The sequence below is a fragment of the Balaenoptera physalus genome (genome assembly GCF_965194825.1).
Source record: "Balaenoptera physalus genome assembly, chromosome: 11".
NCBI classification, from domain to species: domain Eukaryota; kingdom Metazoa; phylum Chordata; class Mammalia; order Artiodactyla; family Balaenopteridae; genus Balaenoptera; species Balaenoptera physalus.
This window is the reverse complement of record NC_138896.1, coordinates 99,676,514-99,697,222: the sequence shown is the minus strand read 5'-3', so window position 1 is coordinate 99,697,222 and position 20,709 is coordinate 99,676,514. Positions and strand designations below refer to the sequence as shown.

Sequence of the window (20,709 nt, the reverse complement as noted above, 5' to 3'; positions counted from 1 at the left end):
GGTAGTCGTCTGGTTGTGGGGGACAGCCTCCACAGAATTCCAGGCAAAAGAAAGAGCAAAACTCATAGAATAAGCAGAGGCGTGAAACTACGTGGAGCTGTGGCTGGATTACAAGTGACGAGATGTGGCTGACGCACAGGGATGGGTAAGGGGGGTAGCCTTAGCTCACTGCTAAGGCTAGAGCAGGGGTTCTCAAGCTCCCCCTTTTCACATTTGGGGCTGGATAATTCTTTGCTGTGCACAGTAGAATATTCTGCAACATCTATAACCATGACCACAAGACGCCATTATCACCACCCCCCATCCTCAGCTGTGACAACAAGTAATGGCTCCAGATTATCTCCAAATGTCCCCTGCAGAGCTCAATTGTTTTCAGTTGAGAACCACAGGCCTAGAGGGAGCCAGATAACCTTGTATGCCATTCTAAGATGCTCAGAAGTTTGGATTTTATTCTCAAGTCAACAGGAAGTCATTGGAGAATTTTAAGCAGGGAAACCATACTGTTTATTGTAAACTGTAAGTTTATTGTAGTAAATTCAACAATGGCAACCGAGAAGGGCAACCTGGAAGGCTGCCAGTACACAGACTATCACAACAGGAAGAGGAAAGGGACGAAGGCCTGAAGCAAATCAAGTGCTGTAGGGATGGAGAGGAATAAAATGAGGGGCACGTTCAAAATACAGAACCTACCAGGACTGACCAAATGCAGCGGGTGAGAAAGGATCTTCCGGCCTGAACAAGTGTGTGTGTCATGGAGCTGCTCACTAACAGCAGCTGAAGGAAGAACAGGCTTGAGGAAAAAAGACTAAGAATTTGGCAGTAAGCACATCAAGTTTGAGGTGGAGGAGGTAGCACATGGAGATGTCCAGCAGGTAGTTTCAGCTGTACAGATCTGAGGAAGAGATGGAGACCGGCAAGATAGCACCGTAGAGGTGGCAACTGAAGCTACAGTGGCCGAGAACAGCCAGGAAAAGCACTTAGACTGACAGGAGAAGGCAGCTAAGTCAAAACACTGAATTACTGTCCTTGAGTTCTCTAAAATGTGTTATCCACATAAAGGGCATGTGGGCATCTATTAGAAGCAGCACTCTATTCTCCAAGCCTGAAAGACGAGCGCACATTCAGTCTCCCAGTTTCCCAGCTAACATGCATTAGAGAAACTGTAAACCAAACACTGTATATAAAGAACAGCCTAGAGCTGAGATCTGAACAAACACAACCAGGGTTGTGGAAACCATCATTTAACCCGACTGCCAGAGCAGGTCATTTGCACTTCAAAAGAAAGACAGCAGTGTGTAATAAGAGCAAAGCCACACTCATTTGAACTGAATGGAGGAAAAGGTAAATCTGAAAGTGAAATGACTAGGTTTAAATATTTAAGAAATTCACTTAAAAAAACTTGTGCACATTGGACATACGTCATATCCTAAAGACAGATGAATCCTTAAGATCAGAATAAAAGGCAAAGAAATAAGATATTCAGATGCAGAAGGAGTTATCTTCCATGATAAAAAGAGCCACAAGTATAAGCCATCTTTGCAAAGATCAGCTTCCCTGAAGTAATCTCTTGTATGTGTAGTTTGAGGACAAATTACTATTGAAACTAAGGTACCTCATGTGCCACATTAGGAAGCTGGAAGTATAACATACAACCCATGTGCACTGAAATACTTTTTGGAGCAATTTAGTAAATTCATAAATTTGGCACTAAAATATGTTATAAAAAAGCTGAAATTAAGGAGGGTGTTCTGAGACTTCATTATTCAAGAAGTCTACCTGACTTGGCTGTTAGTTGTACTTCTTGCTCCAAATAAACAGGCTTTACAAACTAATTTTGAACCTAGTTAAGAGGGCATTAGTTTCCTTGGGCTTGATAATATGAAGTGAACCAGGAGTTCTACAATCACAAACCTGGTGACTATAGAGCTCTACAATAAACTGTGAAGACCAGCCTCAAAGAGCAAAAGAAGTTCTCATCAGCTCTCCTGCATTTGCTTCATAAGTGAGCTCACAAGGTTTTTTCAGCAAAGTATCTGGTTAGTTTGTCACAGCGGTAAAATAAAGGACTTTTTTTTCTCCCTTCAAACACTCTTTTCCCCCTATGTTGGAAAATACCAGAGAAAATATAAGGGAGTAATGGATTTACAGAATAGCACAACATACTAAAAATTACGGTTAGTGTAGTACAGGGTTTCTCAATCTTGCCACTACTGACATTTTAGGCTGAACAATTCTATGCTGTGGAGGCTGTATGATGTTTAGAACCACCCTGGCCTCTACCCACTAGATGCCAGCATCACTCTCCTCATTACGACAACCAAAAATGTCTCCAGACATTGCCAAATATTTCCAGGGGGAAAAAAATCCCTCAATGAGAACCACTGCTGTGTAAGTAAATGCTCTCTTGGGGGCACAACTTAAAATTTAAGAGAGTTCCCCTCAACATCGGAAAAACATTTTAAATACACTCTAGTAACCCTAAGTGCTTGAATAGTCTCTTCTCAAATTAACTGGATGCTCCCAAAATAACAAGTCACTTACTCTATCCATTTAATAGAGGCGAGTTTGTGTCCATCAGCCAAGTACTGGGCTCTGATTGTTTTGCGTGCTCTTTAAAGGAAGCCCAGAATCAGGCAGAAAACCATCAATACTATAAGCTAATTAGAGCATGTCTGAGGGGAGGAGGGAAGGAGCCGAGATATGGACTGGAACTGACTTGGAAAACAAGTTAAGTCTGGTGAGAACCAATACATAGTGAATGAAGGTTAAAGAAAAAGTGTCAGAATGCCTTTTAAACACACTGTTTTGGCACTATTGATTTATTACATTTTATTCCAGTATACTTTTTCAATTGGAAATATGACCATGGAAGAATGGTCAGAGAGAGATAATTTGAAGATGGGGAAGGAGCCATGAGCCAAGAATGCAGGCAGTCTCTAGAAGCTGAAAAGGGCAAAGTAATGGCTTCTCCCCTAGAGTCTCCAGAAGGAGCACGCCTGTAATTTTAGTCCTTGTTTTTAACTGACAGCAGCAAGAGAAGATGAACACATCCCTGTGATGTCCACCATACGTCAAACACTATGCAATTCATTTTCTCACTCCCTCTCGTAAGAGAGTTTTGAAGTTGTTGCCATCATCCCCATTTTATAGATGGGGATCAGGGAGTTTAAGCGCTCTGTAGATGGCCAGTCAGAAAGTAACCAAGGACTGGGTGTTCCAGCCTGAGGCTGCCTTACTCCAAAGCCCACGCTGTTTCTAGCCACTACGCAGCACTGATGGATAGCCTATTTTTATATAGTGACCCACAGAGAGAAATTTTTTCACCAGTGACCACCAAACTGGGAGAAGTGAAGGAGCCATGAAAATCCCTAGGTTCCTACCCATCTGCTTTAAGGCACATGCATTAAACTCTCCTTTCAAACTCTGGTTGAGTCTATCATGCCAGACGAGACTGAGCTTGAGAAGCTTTTGCCATGAAGGTATCTTTTACTGGTGAGTTTATTTTACTGCACTGTTACAGGTCTTTTCACTCAAGCAGCTGTCTTAACAGTGAATAGCCTTTCATCTCATCAAACACTTCTGTTTATCTTTTCTTTTAACCTTTCTACTTATCTTTCTTTTTTCAACCTTCTGATCCTCTCCACGCCAATACACTTTTATTAAATAATCCCTCACCAAATTAGTTAAGAGACTAAAGTTGAGTCAGATATACTTATTCTTTAGGATACTGTACTGGCTTGAATAGTGTCCCCTAAAAATTCACCTCCACCTGGAAACTCAGAATTTACTTGGAAATAGGGTCTCTGCAGATATAAGATGAGGTAATACTGGATTAGGGCCTACCTTAATCCAGTAATGTGTCTTTATAAGAAGAGAAAATAGACGCACAGACACGCACACAGAGGAGAAGGCCATGCGAAGCCAGAGGCAGAGAATGGAGTGATGCATCTACAACCAAGGAACGTCAAAGACTGCCGGGAACCACAAGCCAGGAAAAGGCAGGAAAGGATCCTCCCCTAGAGCCTTCAGCGAGAGACTGGTCCTGCTGATACCTCGATTCCAAACCTCTATCCTCCTGAACCTGAGAGGATAAATTTGTGCTGTTTCTAAGCCACCCAGTTTGTGGTACTTTGCTATGGCAGTCCTAGGAAATTAATACAGACATTAAGTAGACAAAGGGTATTCTAGCCTTATCCTTTAGAGTGCTAACATATTGCAGTAATATATTGTGATTTTGATACATGCAAAACCATAATAATGCCTATACACCGATTTTTGTAAAGTCTTATTTCAAAAACATCATCTTGTTACAATGCACAGCTGGACACTAGCTCTGCAAAAATTAATACAATAAATTGATATCACATAATGCTTAATTTCATGTCTCTTTTGCATTTACTTCTTTAAATAGCATGGAGCAGATTCAGGATATTATATTTGTTGTCAAAAGGTATAATGTGTACTCTTTTTCCTGAGGCAAAAGCAATAGTATTTTATAAGGGAAATCACTTAAACAGAAATGGAGATAATAAACAGTAAAAAGCATGAGACATCCCTTCTAATCATACCCACTTCTTCCACAAACACCAGTCATTTCTTACCTATATTATCCTTTTCTTTGCAAGAAATTGAATAGCAGCAAATTTCTCTATCCTGAATAGCAGACAGATTCCTATAAAAAGCAGAATTAAGAAAATAAGTCTGTGCTTAAAACAACTGTCATCTTTTCACTCGCTGCTCAATTTTGCTTGTTTTTTTAATTACTATACAGAAGAAATTATTTTATTAATACTAAAATTTTACGGGGACTTCCCAGGTGGCGCAGTGGTTAAGAATCCACCTGCCAATGCAGGTGACAAGGGTTCAAGCCCTGTTCTGGGAAGATCCCACATGCCGCGGAGCAACTAAGCCCGTGCACCACAACTACTGAACCTGAGCTCTAGAGCCCATGAGCCAGAACTACTGAACCCATGTGCCACAACTACTGAAGCCTGCACGCCTACAGCCCGTGCTCCGCAACAAGAGAAGCCACTGCAATGAGAAGCCCGTGCACCACAATGAAGACGCAATGCAGCCAAAAATTAATTAATTAATTAATTTTAAAAACAATGTTTAAGAGGGGAAAAAAAATTTATGGGTTCACTTTTCTAGTATGTCAAGTTTATCTACTCCAAAACGTGACTATGATCATTACCGAATAATACAGCAATGCTAAACAAAGCAGTGGGCAAAACAGTATAATTTAGAACCAAATTTTTTTTAAAAAACCATCACTCATTCTTAAGACATACATTTTTTCAATTAGCTGTTTCTCATCCAAGGCATTAGGAAGATCTCTCTTGTTTCCGAGTACTAGCACCTTTAAAAAGAAAAGATACTGAGTAAATTTTATGTAAGAAAATGTCACAGAAGCATATCATATGCATATCTGTAGACGTTAAAATCAGGATGTTATGTCATGCCATAATTAAAGTATATTTATGTGACTGGTGGCCTATCTCATTCATTTAATCATTCAAATTAGCATTTACTCTAACTCCTACCATGCAGATGTCCTTACTTCAACATGTGGCTGCCAACTTCTATTTAAAATATTCTAAGGCTACCGTATGCATTCTGTTATTTCTTAATAAGTCTTTACCAAAAAGTGAATATGATCTTAACAACCAAGGGTGGAGGAATGAGTTTCAACCATTTTTGTCTGTTAGTCATTAATCTAACAGTAAACATGTAAATAAGCCTTTAAAATTCTACACTCATCCTATAAAATATAATGTATAAATATTCTAAGATAATGGATAAGCCTGGGGATCAGGATAAATACAGTAGCCATAAACTCTGAGACTAAACATCGCCATCTGATTGGTAGACGTGCTTTGAAAAACAAGGAAAGCGGAGAGGGGTGTCCCAATTATCACTCTATCTTTCCCAGGTACATCCTTTCTGCCTTACGAAAAGCAAAAACTATGAGTACATATAACGTATTTGATAACATCCTTACTCTGAGTCAACATTCTCTAAGAAACTGTATCTTTGACCAATCCTAAGAAAGTACACGCCATGTCTACCTTGTCATCTTGTTAAACACTTGTCAAACCTATTTCTTTCACTTAATACATGCCCCTACCCCCACCCCTGACTCCAAACACGGCGACTGATTCTATTTCTAGGCCCTAGACTCTTAGCTCTCACAAAGGAGAAAGAGCCAAGGACAGAGGCTGAGAGCAAGGGTCACCAGAAGCTCTCCGGGGAATGCTAAGTCACAGGGGTCAGAGAGCCAAAAGCCAAATCTCAGCACCTTTGGTCAGCCCGTCCTTCCTTCCCCAACTCTCACCCCTCTCCACACTCTTACTTAAGTCACCCCAGGTTCTCAACCTGGACCTGTGTGAGTTTTAAAAATTGCATCATGGTCATTTGTGATCAGTTGTCAGTTTTGGGGTTACCTGACATCTTAGCCCTCTTCCTACATTTAAGAGATTTTCCACCTTATGAACCTGCTTCCCAATAAAGCTTCTTGCTTCTGTAGATAATTTCTTTTCCAGCCTTCCTTTCTGCTAGAGAATGGACACATAATCTAGGACCAACCAAACTATGAATGCAGAGCCAGTACTGCAAGAAAGTGGGGATAGAGAATTCATTCTGCTAGGGAAGGGGCATCAACTAAATGACCTTCCAATCGGAGCAACTGTGTCTGGTGTGCAGAAACTGCATGAGGTCACCAGACTTACTCGATGGTGTAAGTCTGGATGTGGTCCTAGCAGCTGCTGAGCCTCCCTTGTTCCAGCCTATTTTCTGAACATGGTTATGGGTAGCCTTCTCAGAGACTCTGTGAGCTACCCAATATCCTTTCAATAAATCCCCTTCTAATTAAATCGGCTTTCTATTGCTTGCAACTAAAAATTCTTACGGTGACCAAGACGAAACTGATTTTTTTACTTATGGTATGTAGAACTAGTTGTTAACATAGAAGAAAAAGAATAGGCTTTGAAGTCAGAAAGACATGGAGTCAAAACCTAGCTGTGCCAATACACTAATGACCATGCGATCTTGAGTGAATAACAACTGTTACAAAGGAGGGATCACACCATCGACCTCAATACATTGTGCAGATTAACTGAGACAACATACCTCAAGGAGCTGACACTCGTGAACTGGTCATGAGGGTAAAGCCTAGTCCTTTTCAGCATCCCTTAGCTCAACAAATGGCACCACCTTCCAGCTAAGTAAATGAGCCAGGAACTAGGAATTATTCTTTATATCTTCCCATCTAATACATTACCAAGTCTGGAGACCTGTCTTCCTAAATATCCTTCCAATCTATTTCCTTCTCACAACCTTGTCTACGACCACCCCAATCCATGGTACTCTATTTTGCCAAGACAACCTCAAAAGCTTCCTAAAACTGTCCTCCTTATAGTCCCCCTTCAATCCATTCTTAAAGTGACATCAGAATGATTTAGATGATAAATCTCATCATTTAAAAACACCCAGGGAGCTTCAAGATGGCGGAAAAGTAAGACGTGGAAATCACCTTCCTCCCCACAAATACATCAGAAATACATCTACACGTGGAACAACTCCTACAGAACACCTACTGAACGCTGACAGAAGACCTCAGACCTCCCAAAAGGCAAGAAACTCCCCACGTACCTGGGTAGGGCAAAAGAAAAAAGAAAAAACAGAGACAAAAGAATAGGGACGGGACCTGCACCAGTGGGAGGGAGCTGTGAAGGAGGAAAGGTTTCCACATACTAGGAAGCCCCTTCGCGGGTGGCGGAGGGGGGAGCTTCGGAGCCATGGAGGAGAGCGCAGCCACAGGGGTGCGGAGGGCAAAGCACAGAGATTCCTGCACAGAGGAGTGGTGCCAACCAGCACTCACCAGCCCCAGAGGCTTGTCTGCTCACCCACCGGGATGGGTGGGGGCTGGGAGCTGAGGCTCGGGCTTCGGTCAGATCCCAGGGAGAGGACTGGGGCTGGCTGCATGAACACAGCCTGAAGGGGGATAGTGCACCACAGCTAGCCAGGAGGGAGTCCGGGAAAATGTCTGGAGCTCCTGAAGAGGCAAGAGAATTTTTCTTGCCTCTTTTGTTTCCTGGTGCGCGAGGAGAGGGGATTAACAGCGCTGCTGAAAGGAGCTCCAGAGACGGGCGTGAGCCGAGGCTATCAGCGCGGACCCCAGAGATGGGCATGAGATGCTAAGGCTGCTGCTGCCGCCACCAAGAAGCCTGTGTGCGAGCACAGGTCACTATCCACACCTCCCCTCCCGGGAGCCTGTGCAGCCCGCCACTGCCAGGGTCCCGTGATCCAGGGACAACTTCCCAGGAAGAACGCACGGCGCGCCTCAGGCTGGTGCAACGTCAAGCCGGCCTCTGCCATCGCAGGCTCTCCGTACCGCTCCCTCCCCCAGGCCTGAGTGAGCCAGAACCCCCGAATCAGCTGCTCCTTTAAACCCGTCCTGTCTGAGCAAAGAACAGACGCCCTCAGGTGACCTACACGCAGAGGCGGGTCCAAATCCAGAGCTGAACCCCCGGGAGCTGTGCGAACAAAGAAGAGAAAGGGAAATTTCTCCCAGCAGCCTCAGAAGCAGCGGATTAAAGCTCCACAATCAACTTCATGTACCCTGCATCTGGGGAATACCTGAATAGACAACGAATCATCCCAAACTGAGGAGGTGGACTTTGGGAGCAATGATATATATATATTTTTCCCTTCTTTTTTTGTGAGTGTGTATGTGTATGATTCTGTGTGTGATTTTGGCTGTACAGCTCTGCTTTTACCATTTGTCCTAGGGTTCTGTCTGCCCATTTCTTTTTTTAATTGCTTAAAAAAATTTTTTTTCTTAATAATTATTATTTTTAAATTATTTTATTTTATATTATTTTATCTTCTTCTTTCTTTCCTTTTTTTCCTCCCTTTTATTCTGAGCTGTGTGGAGGACAGGCTCTTGGTGCTCCAGCCAGGCGTCAGGGCTGTGCCTCAGAGGTGGGAGAGCCAAGTTCAGGACACTGGTCCATAAGAGACCTCCCAGCTCCACGTAATATCAAACGTTGAATATCTCCCAGACATCTCCCATCTCAACGCCAAGACCCAGCTCCACTCAACGACCAGCAAGCTACAGTGCAGGACACCCTATGCTAAACAACTAGCAAGACAGGAACACAACCCCATCCATTAGCACAGAGGCTGCCTAAAATCATAATAAGGCCACAGACACCCCAAAACACACCACCAGATGTGGACCTGCCCACCAGAAAGACAAAATCCAGCCTCATCCACCAGAACACAGGCACTAGACCACTCCACCAGGAAGCCTACAAAACCCACTGAACCAACCTCAGCCACTGGGGACAGACACCAAAAACAACGGAAACTATGAACATGCAGCCTGTGAAAAGGAGACCCCAAACACAGTAAGTTAAGCAAAATGAGAAGACAGAGAAACACACAGCAGATGAAGGAGCAAGGCAAAAACCCACCAGACCTGACAAATGAAGAGAAAATAGGCAGTCTACCTGAGAAAGAATTCAGAATAATGATAGTAAAGATGATCCAAAATCTTGGAAATAGAATGGAGAAAATACAAGAAACGTTTAACAAGGACCTAGAAGAACTAAAGAGCAAACAAACAGAGATGAACAACACAATAAATGAAATTAAAAATTCTCTAGAAGGGATCAACAGCAGAATAACTGAGGCAGAAGAATGGATAAATGACCTGGAAAATAAAATAGTGGAAATAACTACTGCAGAGCAGAATAAAGAAAAAAGAATGAAAAGAATTGAGGACAGTCTCAGAGACCACTGGGACAACATTAAACGCACCAACATTCAAATTATAGGGGTCTCAGAAGAAGAAGAGAAAAAGAAAGGGACTGAGAAAATATTTGAAGAGATTACAGTTGAAAACTTCCCTAATATGGAATAGGAAATAGTTAATCAAGTCCAGGAAGCACAGAGAGTCCCATACAGGATAAATCCAAGGAGAAACACGCCAAGACACATATTAATCAAACTATCAAAAATTAAATACAGAGAACAAATATTAAAAGCAGCAAGGGAAAAACAAGTAACACATAAGGGAATCTCCATAAGGTTAACAGCTGATCTTTCAGCAGAAACTCTGCAAGCCAGAAGGGAGTGGCAGGACATATTTAAAGTGATGAAAGAGAAAAACCTACAACCAAGATTACTCTACCCAGCAAAGATCTCATTCAGATTCGACGGAGAAATTAAAAGCTTTACAGACAAGCAAAAGCTAAGAGAATTCAGCACCACCAAACCAGCTTTACAACAAATGCTAAAGGAACTTCTCTAGGCAGGAAACACAAGAGAAGGAAAAGACCTGCAATAATAAACCCAAAACAATTAAGAAAATGGTACTAGGAACATATATATCGATAATTACCTTAAATGTAAATGGATTAAATGCTCCAACCAAAAGTCATAGACTGGCTGAATGGATACAAAAACAAGACCCGTATATATGCTGTCTACAAGAGATCCACTTCAGACTTAGGGACACATACAGACTGAAAGTGAGGGGATGGAAAACGATATTCCATGCAAATGGAGATCAAAAGAAAGCTGGAGTAGCAATTCTCATATCAGACAAAATAGACTTTAAAACAAAGACTATTACAAGAGACAAAGAAGGACACTACATAATGATCAAGGGATAGATCCAAGAAGAAGATATAACACTTGTAAATATTTATGCACCCAACATAGGAGCACCTCAATACATAAGGCAAATACTAACAGCCATAAAAGGGGAAATCGACAGTAACATAATCATAGTAGGGGACTTTAACACCCCACTTTCACCAATGGACAGATCATCCAAAATGAAAATAAGTAAGGAAACACAAGCTTTAAATGATACATTAAACAAGTTGGACTTAATTGATATTTATAGGACATTCCATCCAAAAACAACAGAATACACATTCTTCTCAAGTGCTCATGGAACATTCTCCAGGACAGATCATATCTTGGGTCACAAATCAAGCCTTGGTAAATTTAAGAAAACTGAAATCATATCAAGTATCTTTTCCGACCACAACGCTATGAGACTAAATATCAATTACAGGAAAAAATCTGTAAGAAATACAAACACATGGAGGCTAAACAACACACTGCTTAATAACCAAGAGATCACTGAAGAAATCAAAGAGGAAATCAAAAAATACCTAGAGACAAATGACAATGAAAACACAACGACCCAAAACCTATGAGATGCAGCAAAAGCAGTTCTAAGAGGGAAGTTTATAGCTATACAAGCCTACCTTAAGAAACAAGAAACATCTCAAATTAACAACCTGACATTACACTTAAAGCAATTAGAGAAAGAAGAACAAAAAAACCCCAAGGTTAGCAGAAGGAAAGAAATCATAAAGATCAGATCAGAAATAAATGAAAAAGAAATGAAGGAAACGATAGCAAAGATCAGTAAAACTAAAAGCTGGTTCTTTGAGAAGATAAACAAAATTGATAAACCATAAGCCAGACTCATCAAGAAAAAAAGGGAGAAGACTCAAATTAACAGAATTAGAAATGAAAAAGGAGAAGTAACAACTGACACTGCAGAAATACAAAGGATCATGAGACATTACAAGCAACTCTATGCCAATAAAATGGACAACCTGGAAGAAATGGACAAATTCTTAGAAATGCACAACCTCCCGAGACTGAACCAGGAAGAAATAGAAAATATGAACAGACCAATCACAAGGACATAAATTGAAACTGTGATTAAAAATCTTCCAACAAACAAAAGCCCAGGACCAGATGGCTTCACAGGCGAATTCTATCAAACATTTAGAGAAGAGCTAACACCCATCCTTCTCAAACTCTTCCAAAATATTGCAGAGGGAGAAACACTCCCAAACTCATTCTACGAGGCCACCATCACTCTGATACCAAAACCAGACAAAGATGTCACAAAGAAAGAAAACTACAGGCCAATATCACTGATGAACATAGATGCAAAAATCCGCAACAAAATACTAGCAAACAGAATCCAACAGCACATTAAAACGATCATACATTATGATCAAGTGGGGTTTATCCCAGGAATGCAAGGATTCTTCAATATACGCAAATCAGTCAACGTGATACACCATATTAACAAACTGAAGGAGAAAAACCATATGATTATCTCAATAGATGCAGAGAAAGCTTTCGACAAAATTCAACAACCACTTATGATAAAAACCCTCCAGAAAGTAGGCATAGAGGGAACTTTCCTCAACATAATAAAGGCCATATATGACAAACCCACAGCCAACATTGTCCTCAGTGGTGAAAACTGAAACCATTTCCACTAAGATCAGCAACAAGATAAGGTTGCCCACTCTCACCACTATTATCCAACATAGGTTTGGAAGTTTTAGCCACAGCAATCAGAGAAGAAAAAGAAATAAAAGGAATCCAAATCGGAAAAGAAGAAGTAAAGCTGTCACTGTTTGCAGATGACATGATACTATACATAGAGAATCCTAAAGATGCTACCAGAAAACTACTAGAGCTAATCAATGAATTTGGTAAAGTAGCAGGATACGAAATTAATGCACAGAAATCTCTTGCATTCCTATACACTAATGATGAAAAATCTGAAAGAGAAATTAAGAAAACACTCCCATTTACCACTGCAACAAAAAGAATAAAATATCTAGGAATAAACCTACCTAAGGAGACAAAAGACCTGTATGCAGAAAATTATAAGACACTGATGAAAGAAATTAAAAATGATACAAATAGATGGAGAGATATACCATGTTCTTGGATTGGAAGAATCAACATTGTGAAAATGACTCTACTACCCAAAGCAATCTACAGATTCAATGCAATCCCTATCAAACTACCACTGGCATTTTTCACAGAACTAGAACAAAAAACTTCACAATTTGTATGGAAACACAAAAGACTCCAAATAGCGAAAGCAATCTTGAGAAAGAAAAACGGAGGTGGAGGAATCAGGCTCCCTGACTTCAGACTATACTACAAAGCTACAGTAATCAAGAAGGTATGGTATTGGAACAAAAACAGAAATATACATCAATGGAACAGGATAGAAAGCCCAGAGATAAACCCATGCACATATGGTCACCTTGTCTTTGATAAAAGAGGCAAGGGTACACAATGGAGAAAAGACAGCCTCTTCAATAAATGGTGCTGGGAAAACGGGACAGCTACATGAAAAAGAATGAAATTAGAACACTCCCTAACACCACACACAAAAATAAACTCCAAATGGATTAAAGACCTAAATGTAAGGCCAGACACTGTAAAACTCTTAGAGGAAAACATAGGCAGAACACTCTATGACATAAATCACAGCAAGATCCTTTTTGACCCACCTCCTAGAGAAATGGAAATAAAAACAAAAATAAACAAATGCGAACCAATGAAACTTAAAAGCTTTTGCATAGCGAAGGAAACCATAAACAAGACGAAAAGACAACCCTCAGAATGGGAGAAAATATTTGCAAAGGAAGCAACTGACAAAGGATTAATCTCCAAAACATACAAGCAACTCATGCAGCTCAATATCAAAAAAACAAACAACCCAATCCAAAAATGGGCAGAAGACCTAAACAGACATTTCTCCAAAGAAGATATACAGATTGCCAACAAACACATCAAAGGATGCTCAACATCACTAATCATTAGAGAAATGCAAATCAAAACTACAATGAGGTGTCACCTCACACCAGTCAGAATGGCCGTCATCAAAAAATCTACAAACAGTAAATGCTGGAGAGGGTGTGGAGAAAAGAGAACCCTTCTACACTGTTGGTGGGAATGTAAATTGATACAGCCACTATGGAGAACAGTATGGAGGTTCCTTATAAAACTAAAAATAGAACTACCATATGACCCAGCAACCCCACTACTGGGCATATACCCTGAGAAAACCATAATTCAAAAAGAGTCACGTACCACAATGTTCATTGCAGCACTATTTACAATAGCCAGGACATGGAAGCAACCTAAGTGTCCATCGACAGATGAATGGATAAAGAAGATGTGGCACATATATACAATGGAATATTACTCAGCCATAAAATGAAAGGAAATTGAGTTATTTGTAGTGAGGTGGATGGACCTAGAGTCTGTCATACAGAGTGAAGTAAGTCAGAAAGAGAAAGACAAATACCATACGCTAACATATATATATGGAATCTAAAAAAAAAAAAAAAAAGTTCTGAAAAACCTAGGGGCAGGACAGGAATAAAGATGCAGACATAGAGAATGGATTTGAGGACATGGGGAGGGGGGAGGGGGGAAGGGTAAGCTGGGATGAAGTGAGAGAGTGGCATGGACATATATACACTACCAAATGTAAAACAGATAGCTAGTGGGAAGCAGCCGCATAGCACAGGGAGGTCAGCTCAGTGCTCTGTGCCCACCTAGAGGGGTGGGATAGGGGGACAGGATACGGAGGGAGACGCAAGAGGGAAGAGATATGGGGACATACGTATATGTATAACTGATTCACTTTGTTATAAAGCAGAAAGTAACACACCATTGTAAAGCAATTATACGCCAATAAAGATGTTTAAATAAACAAATAAATAAATAAAAACACCCAGTCCCACACAGCCTCTTTTAGTGTCCGGGCTGCCACAGGCTCGCCACACTCTACCCCACCCTCCCCACTCTGCTCTGTGCTCTAGAAACACTGGCCTCCTCCCAGTGCCCCACCTCCTCCTACCAAAGAGCCTCTGCCTGCAACTCTCTTTTCCTCCAGCTGTCACATCCGTCACATGCCTACACATTCCTCACATCTCAGCTCAAGCAGCACTTCCTCGGAGAATCCTTCCTTCTTCCCTCAAACTACATTAAGTCTCCCCTCTAACTTACAACTCGATAGCCCCTTGTACCTCTCCCTTGTAGCACTGATCACAGCTGTATTATTCAAATGATTTCATACCATCTACCTAGTTTCCTACTAAACCATAAGCTCCATGATTGTAGGAAGCATGTTTCTTTTCACTTCTGCTCACTACTATTTCCCCAGGACTAAGCACTGCTCCTACTACATATAGTTCAATAAACAGCTGGTTAAGAAATGAATAAACAGCACAATGAGCAGTATGGGGCAGATACTCAGTAAATGTAAGCCTTCCAGGCTTTAAAACAAAAGACATTTTACTGATTTCAAACACAATAAATAAAAATGTATAATTATACTCGTAATAATATAAATATTATAATTATATAATGTAAAATTAACCAGTATTCCATACTCACTGGAATTCCTTGTAACTGTGGCTTATCTAGAAGATTATGTAGTTCATTTCGCGAGGCTTCTATCTTTTCACGATCTGCAGCATCTATCATGTAACTTTAAAAAAAAATAAAGTGATCTCAATGTCTCCACCATATTCTTTGATGATCGCAATTAATAGATTTTTAAATTTTCTTAATTTATACTACTGTAACTGTTCATTAAAATAAAGTCCTCGATTTTAAAAGGCTTGCACCCAAAAATACTTTTTAATAGATTGTTCTACAGATACAAACTGCTATATATAAAATTAGATAAGCAACAAGGATATACTGTATAGCACAGCGAATTATACCCATTCTCTTGTAATAACCAATAATGGAATATAATTAAAACTACTGAATCACTATGCTGTATACCTGAAACCAACACAATATTGCAAATCAACTATACTTCAATAAAATAAGTAGATAGGTAGACTTCTTAGAGGACTAATACATGATAGTAAAACATTTATATCTATTAGCTCTTAGCTACATAAAAAGCAAATAAAACTCTCATTCTATCATTCTATTTTTAAAGTCTGATGTTAATGGGATTACACTAAGAGAATATCTAAGAAAGACTGTTATTGCCCAAAATAAAAATTAAGCCTTTAAAAGTATGAAAAACAGCGTTTTCCCTTGAAACCTAAACTACTGACTGCAAGGGGGGAGACGGGGGCGGGGGGGCGTGCAAGCGGCTTACACAATAGCGTTGACCCCTCTGCAGTACCGTTCCCACATGCTCCGGAAGCGGGGCTGTCCTCCTATGTCCCAAATCTTCAAATCAAGATAGACAGTTCTTAATAAAGATATTTCAAATAACACATTGAAGAAAAAAGCAGCAGAAGGAGGGGAGAAAGATCAAGCAGATATGTTCATTTCCACAATGTTAGAGCCAAACTGCTTTTGAAAAACTTGAGGTCAAACAAGCTCTTAATCTGGAAGTTCTTGGGGCCACTTCTAACTTGAAGCTCATACTGAATATGTTTACACTAGATCTAATAGGTGGTGCTTGAGCAAAGATTTAGTTTTTGTGCATACTTTCTTTGCCTGTTAACCAATAAATTTCCAATATTGAAAATACATATTTTTTGAAATAGCACTCTTAGAATCTGCATAATCAGCCATCATCCATATTTGAAGTCCAAGACAGAAAAAAACAGTTCATTCAGAATCTATTTAAGTTTAGTTGTCTGATTGGGTATATATTAACATCTAATCGTTTTTAGTTATTCTGTACATAACAGAAAACATTCCTACCTAGGTGCTTTTCTTATATAAAATTATTTTATCCATATGAAAGCTACTACCCACAGTAATTTCACTATTATGGCTACTCTGTAGGGCTATGTAAAGGTCTGAAGTCATGATATTTATCTTTAGGAGGCTTCCAATTTAGCCACAGACATTGGAAACACGCATGAAGACACACACATGAAAAATTAGCAGCTTCATTAGATAAGCTACGGAAAGAATTCAGTAAACAGCTTCTGTGAACCACAAGAACTGGGGAAAATGGCCATTAAGTTCAGGCTATAGAAGTAAATTCCCCCCATGAACAAGGAATACAAAAATAATAATACTAATAAATTAAAAAACAGTCCAACAGTCCACAATTCAAACCTATCAAACTTACTCTAGAAACAAAATTATGTTAAACTAGTTAACTTTTTACTGTTTTATAGTTTTTTTGTTTTTTTTTTTTTTTTTTTAGAAATTCACGTTCTTTTTTTTTTATTTATTTATTTATGACTGTGTTGAGTCTTCGTTTCTGTGCGAGGGCTTTCTCCAGTTGCGGCAAGTGGGGACCACTCCTCATCGCGGTGCGCAGGCCTCTCACCATCGCGGCCTCTCTTGTTGCGGAGCACAGGCTCCAGACGCGCAGGCTCAGCAATTGTGGCTCACGGGCCCAGTTGCTCCGCGGCATGTGGGATCTTCCCAGACCAGGGCTCGAACCCGTGTCCCCTGCATTGGCAGGCAGACTCTCAACCACTGCGCCACCAGGGAAGCCCTGTTTTATAGTTTTAATTTTATGGCTTATTAGCAAAGAAAGGGAAAACTAGTTTACCATATTTGCTACCACAAATGTAATACTAAATTACCAACATTATAAACAATTATTATCTTTCAATATAAAATATTACTCATGAAATAATGTAATAATATCACATTTCAACTATTCTGAAGATGGGATTTTTATTTCCTAGGAACACCTAAATCCCAAATAATACTTCTGGCAACCCATATGCTAAGTTTTTTATGGGCACTTAACAACATTTCAACACACACATTTTGATCTATTAGAGCAAGAAAGAAAAAAAACTTGATTTACACTCTTTTGGAACAAGCCCACTCATTAATTAAGAACTGCCAATACTCATGTAAAACGCAAAGAAACAAACAGAAAAATTCCTAGTTTGTATCTGCTAACAATGTAAATCAAGTATGGCAAGAAGCTGACGTACCTTTATTGTGACGTTACCTTTAGTTACTTTCCTCATGTTGAAGCCCACTGTAGGTATCATATCTTCACTGAATTGACCTGACTGAATGAAAGAAAACATTTTTAGACTGATCGTTGTTTATTAAAACATGTAACACTGCAAACCTTTCACATCAACATTACTCTGTACCCAACTTAGCAAATAACTAATTTTTTAGTGACGATATCAATATACCTTAAGAAAACACTCCTAATAGCCATAAATCTTGAAGAGGTGCATTATTTTTTTCATTCAAAGACACAGTCTTCCATTAACGATACTTCTGAAACTACTATAATTTTTTACGTATTTTTAAGTTTAAGAAAAGAAATACCGTACAACTACATATGAACATTTATTAATTCGTCCACCTATACGTGAATTTTTGCATACAAGGTACAAGTAAATCAGAAGTAAAAGTTCAAAGTTTTCTATTTTTAGGACTGAAATTATTTTGACAATACTCTTAAAATTCACTGTTGCTTTTCTGAGTCAGTCTTTTAACAAGGCTTATAAAATGTTTTCTTCATAAACATGATCCTCCCTTATGTAATCAATTATATTCTCTTTTTGGTTTCTGACCTTCCTGTCAGAAGACTAAAATTAAATATCTTCTAACAGTATTTATATTTTTAAATTTAAAATGTTCATCCATCTTGGATTTGATTACACAATGCAAGAAAGGTGCTTTTTACAAATGTATAACCTATAATCACCTCACTCCTCATTTAAAATTTATATATTTATTTATTTACTTATTATTTATTTTTGGCTGTGTTGGGTCCTCGTTGCTGTGCGCAGGCTTTCTCTAGTTGCGGCGAGTTGGGGCTACTCTTCACTGTGGTGCACGGGCTTCTCATTATAGTGGCTTCTCTTGTTGTGGAGAACGGGCTCTAGGTGCGCGGGCTTCAGTAGTTGTGGCATGCGGGCTCAGTAGTTGCGGCTTGGGGGCTCTAGAGCGCAGGCTCAGTAGTTGTGGCGCACAGACCTAGATGCTCCGCAGCATGTTGGGTCTTCCCAGACCAGGGCTCCAACCCGTGTCCCCTGTATTAGCAGGCAGATTCCTAACCGCTACACCACCAGGGAAGCCCTCACTCCTCATTTAAAAATCCACACTTTCCTAACTAGATTGATGTGATACACCAAATTCCATTTAGAGACAGTTCTATATCTGAGTCTTCAATTCTTTTCCATTAGTCTGTTTATTTCTAATTGGAAATAAATTAGGACTACATGAATTACTGTAGCTTATCCTATATATTATTCTATATAGCAGATCAAGAAGTTGGAATGTTCAGGAATGTGTTTCATCTCTCACATTTGAAATAAACTTTAGAAATTAATAATTTTGTTAAAATACTAACTGTCCTTTATCAACTCTTGATATTTAACCAAGTCTCTCCACCTAGGCACATGGCGTGTCCACTCAAACATTCAAATCCCTTATATCGTTCAGTGAAGTATCATAATTCTCTCCTAACAGGTCTTCCATCTTTCTTGTCATATTCTTTACTTTGACTGCAATTATGAAGTACACCTAATGAGTCACAATTGATACTGATTTTATATATTTACATATTCATATATTTTATTTGCCAAATGTTTATTTCTCAAGTGACCTCTTATTTATTAGGTACAGCTCAGGATTATGAAATATATCAACATGGAGTAATTAAACAAATGGAACTATTTTCAAGGCCCTAACATCGGCCAATTGTTCGCCATACATTCATTCCAAAACTGTCTACAAGTACCAATTGTACCAAGCACAATGAATTCCGATTTTACAAATTAATTTCTTCCACATAACCCCAAAAGTGCTCTATTTTTTTATTTTTCCCCTCCTGTTCAGTGGAGTTTGGGCTAATCTCAGAAAAAATGTGAAAGAGAGAGAGGAGAGAGAGAGACAGAGAGAGAGAAAGAAAAAGAGAGAGAGAGAGAAAGAAAGAGAGAGAAAGAAAGGAAGAAAGTTAACACAACCATAATCACTACTTTATTTATACATATAGACATTATAATTCTCAGAACTTTCACATATACGATTTATATGTGAAGATCTAGTCATGATATCAAAACTACATATATCAAAACTAGCCATAACACAAGAACAAAAAAATATAACCTGATTAAAAAATGGGCAAAGGTAAAACCAAAGGCACAATCTATGAAAGAAATAATAAGATAACTTCATTAAGAACTTCTGCTCTGCAAAAGACAATGCCAAGAGACTCGGAAAACAAGCCACAGAGTAAGAGAAAAATATGTGCAAAAGATATTCCATAAAGGACTGTTATGGGAAATATACAAAGAACTTTAAAAACTCAACAATACAAAAACAAACAATCCAATTAAAATATGAGCCAAAGATCTTAACAGACATCTCATCTAAGAAGATAAACAGATGGCAAATAAGCATATGAAAAGATGCACCACATCATGTGTCACCAGGGAAATGCAAATTAAAACAATGAGATAACACCACAAAGCAATTAGAGTGGCCCAAATCTGGTACTCTTTGATAACACCAAATGCTGATGAGGATGTGGAGCAAGAGGAACTATCAGTCATTGCTGATAGGTTTGCAAAATGGTACAGCCACTTTGGAAGACACTTTGACAGTTTCTTACAAAACCAAACATACTCTTACCACACAATCCAACAATGACACTCCTTGGTATTTACCCAAAGGACTTGCAAACTTAAGTCCACACAAAAACTCACACATTAAATGCTTACAGCATCGTTATTTATAATTGTTAAAACCTGAAAGCAACCAAGATGTCCTTCAATAAGTGAATGGATAGACTGGTACATCCAGACAATGTTGTATTATTCAGTACTAAAAGAAATTAGCTATCAAGCCACAAAAGACATGGAGGAGCCTCAAATGCATATTTAATGAAAGACCCAATGTGGAAAGACTACATACTGTATGATTCCAACAATATCA

General features: G+C 39.3%; 1 protein-coding gene across 2 annotated transcripts in view; it reads right to left on the bottom strand.

The window, feature by feature from the left end:
• Positions 1-20,709, bottom strand: part of ARL8B (ARF like GTPase 8B) — a 62,061-nt gene that overhangs the window by 2,461 nt on the left and 38,891 nt on the right. For both annotated transcript variants that reach the window (XR_014250577.1, XM_082412408.1), the window contains exons 2-6: positions 17,742-17,822; positions 15,980-16,053; positions 15,256-15,349; positions 5,292-5,359; positions 4,602-4,672 (exon numbers count right to left, since the gene is read on the bottom strand). Coding sequence is in view for 1 of the 2 variants with exons in the window: in XM_082412408.1 (XP_082268534.1) it covers positions 4,602-4,672; positions 5,292-5,359; positions 15,256-15,349; positions 15,980-16,053; positions 17,742-17,822 (388 nt within the window). In the remaining variant the exon portion in view is untranslated. The remainder of the gene's footprint in view (positions 1-4,601; positions 4,673-5,291; positions 5,360-15,255; positions 15,350-15,979; positions 16,054-17,741; positions 17,823-20,709) is intronic.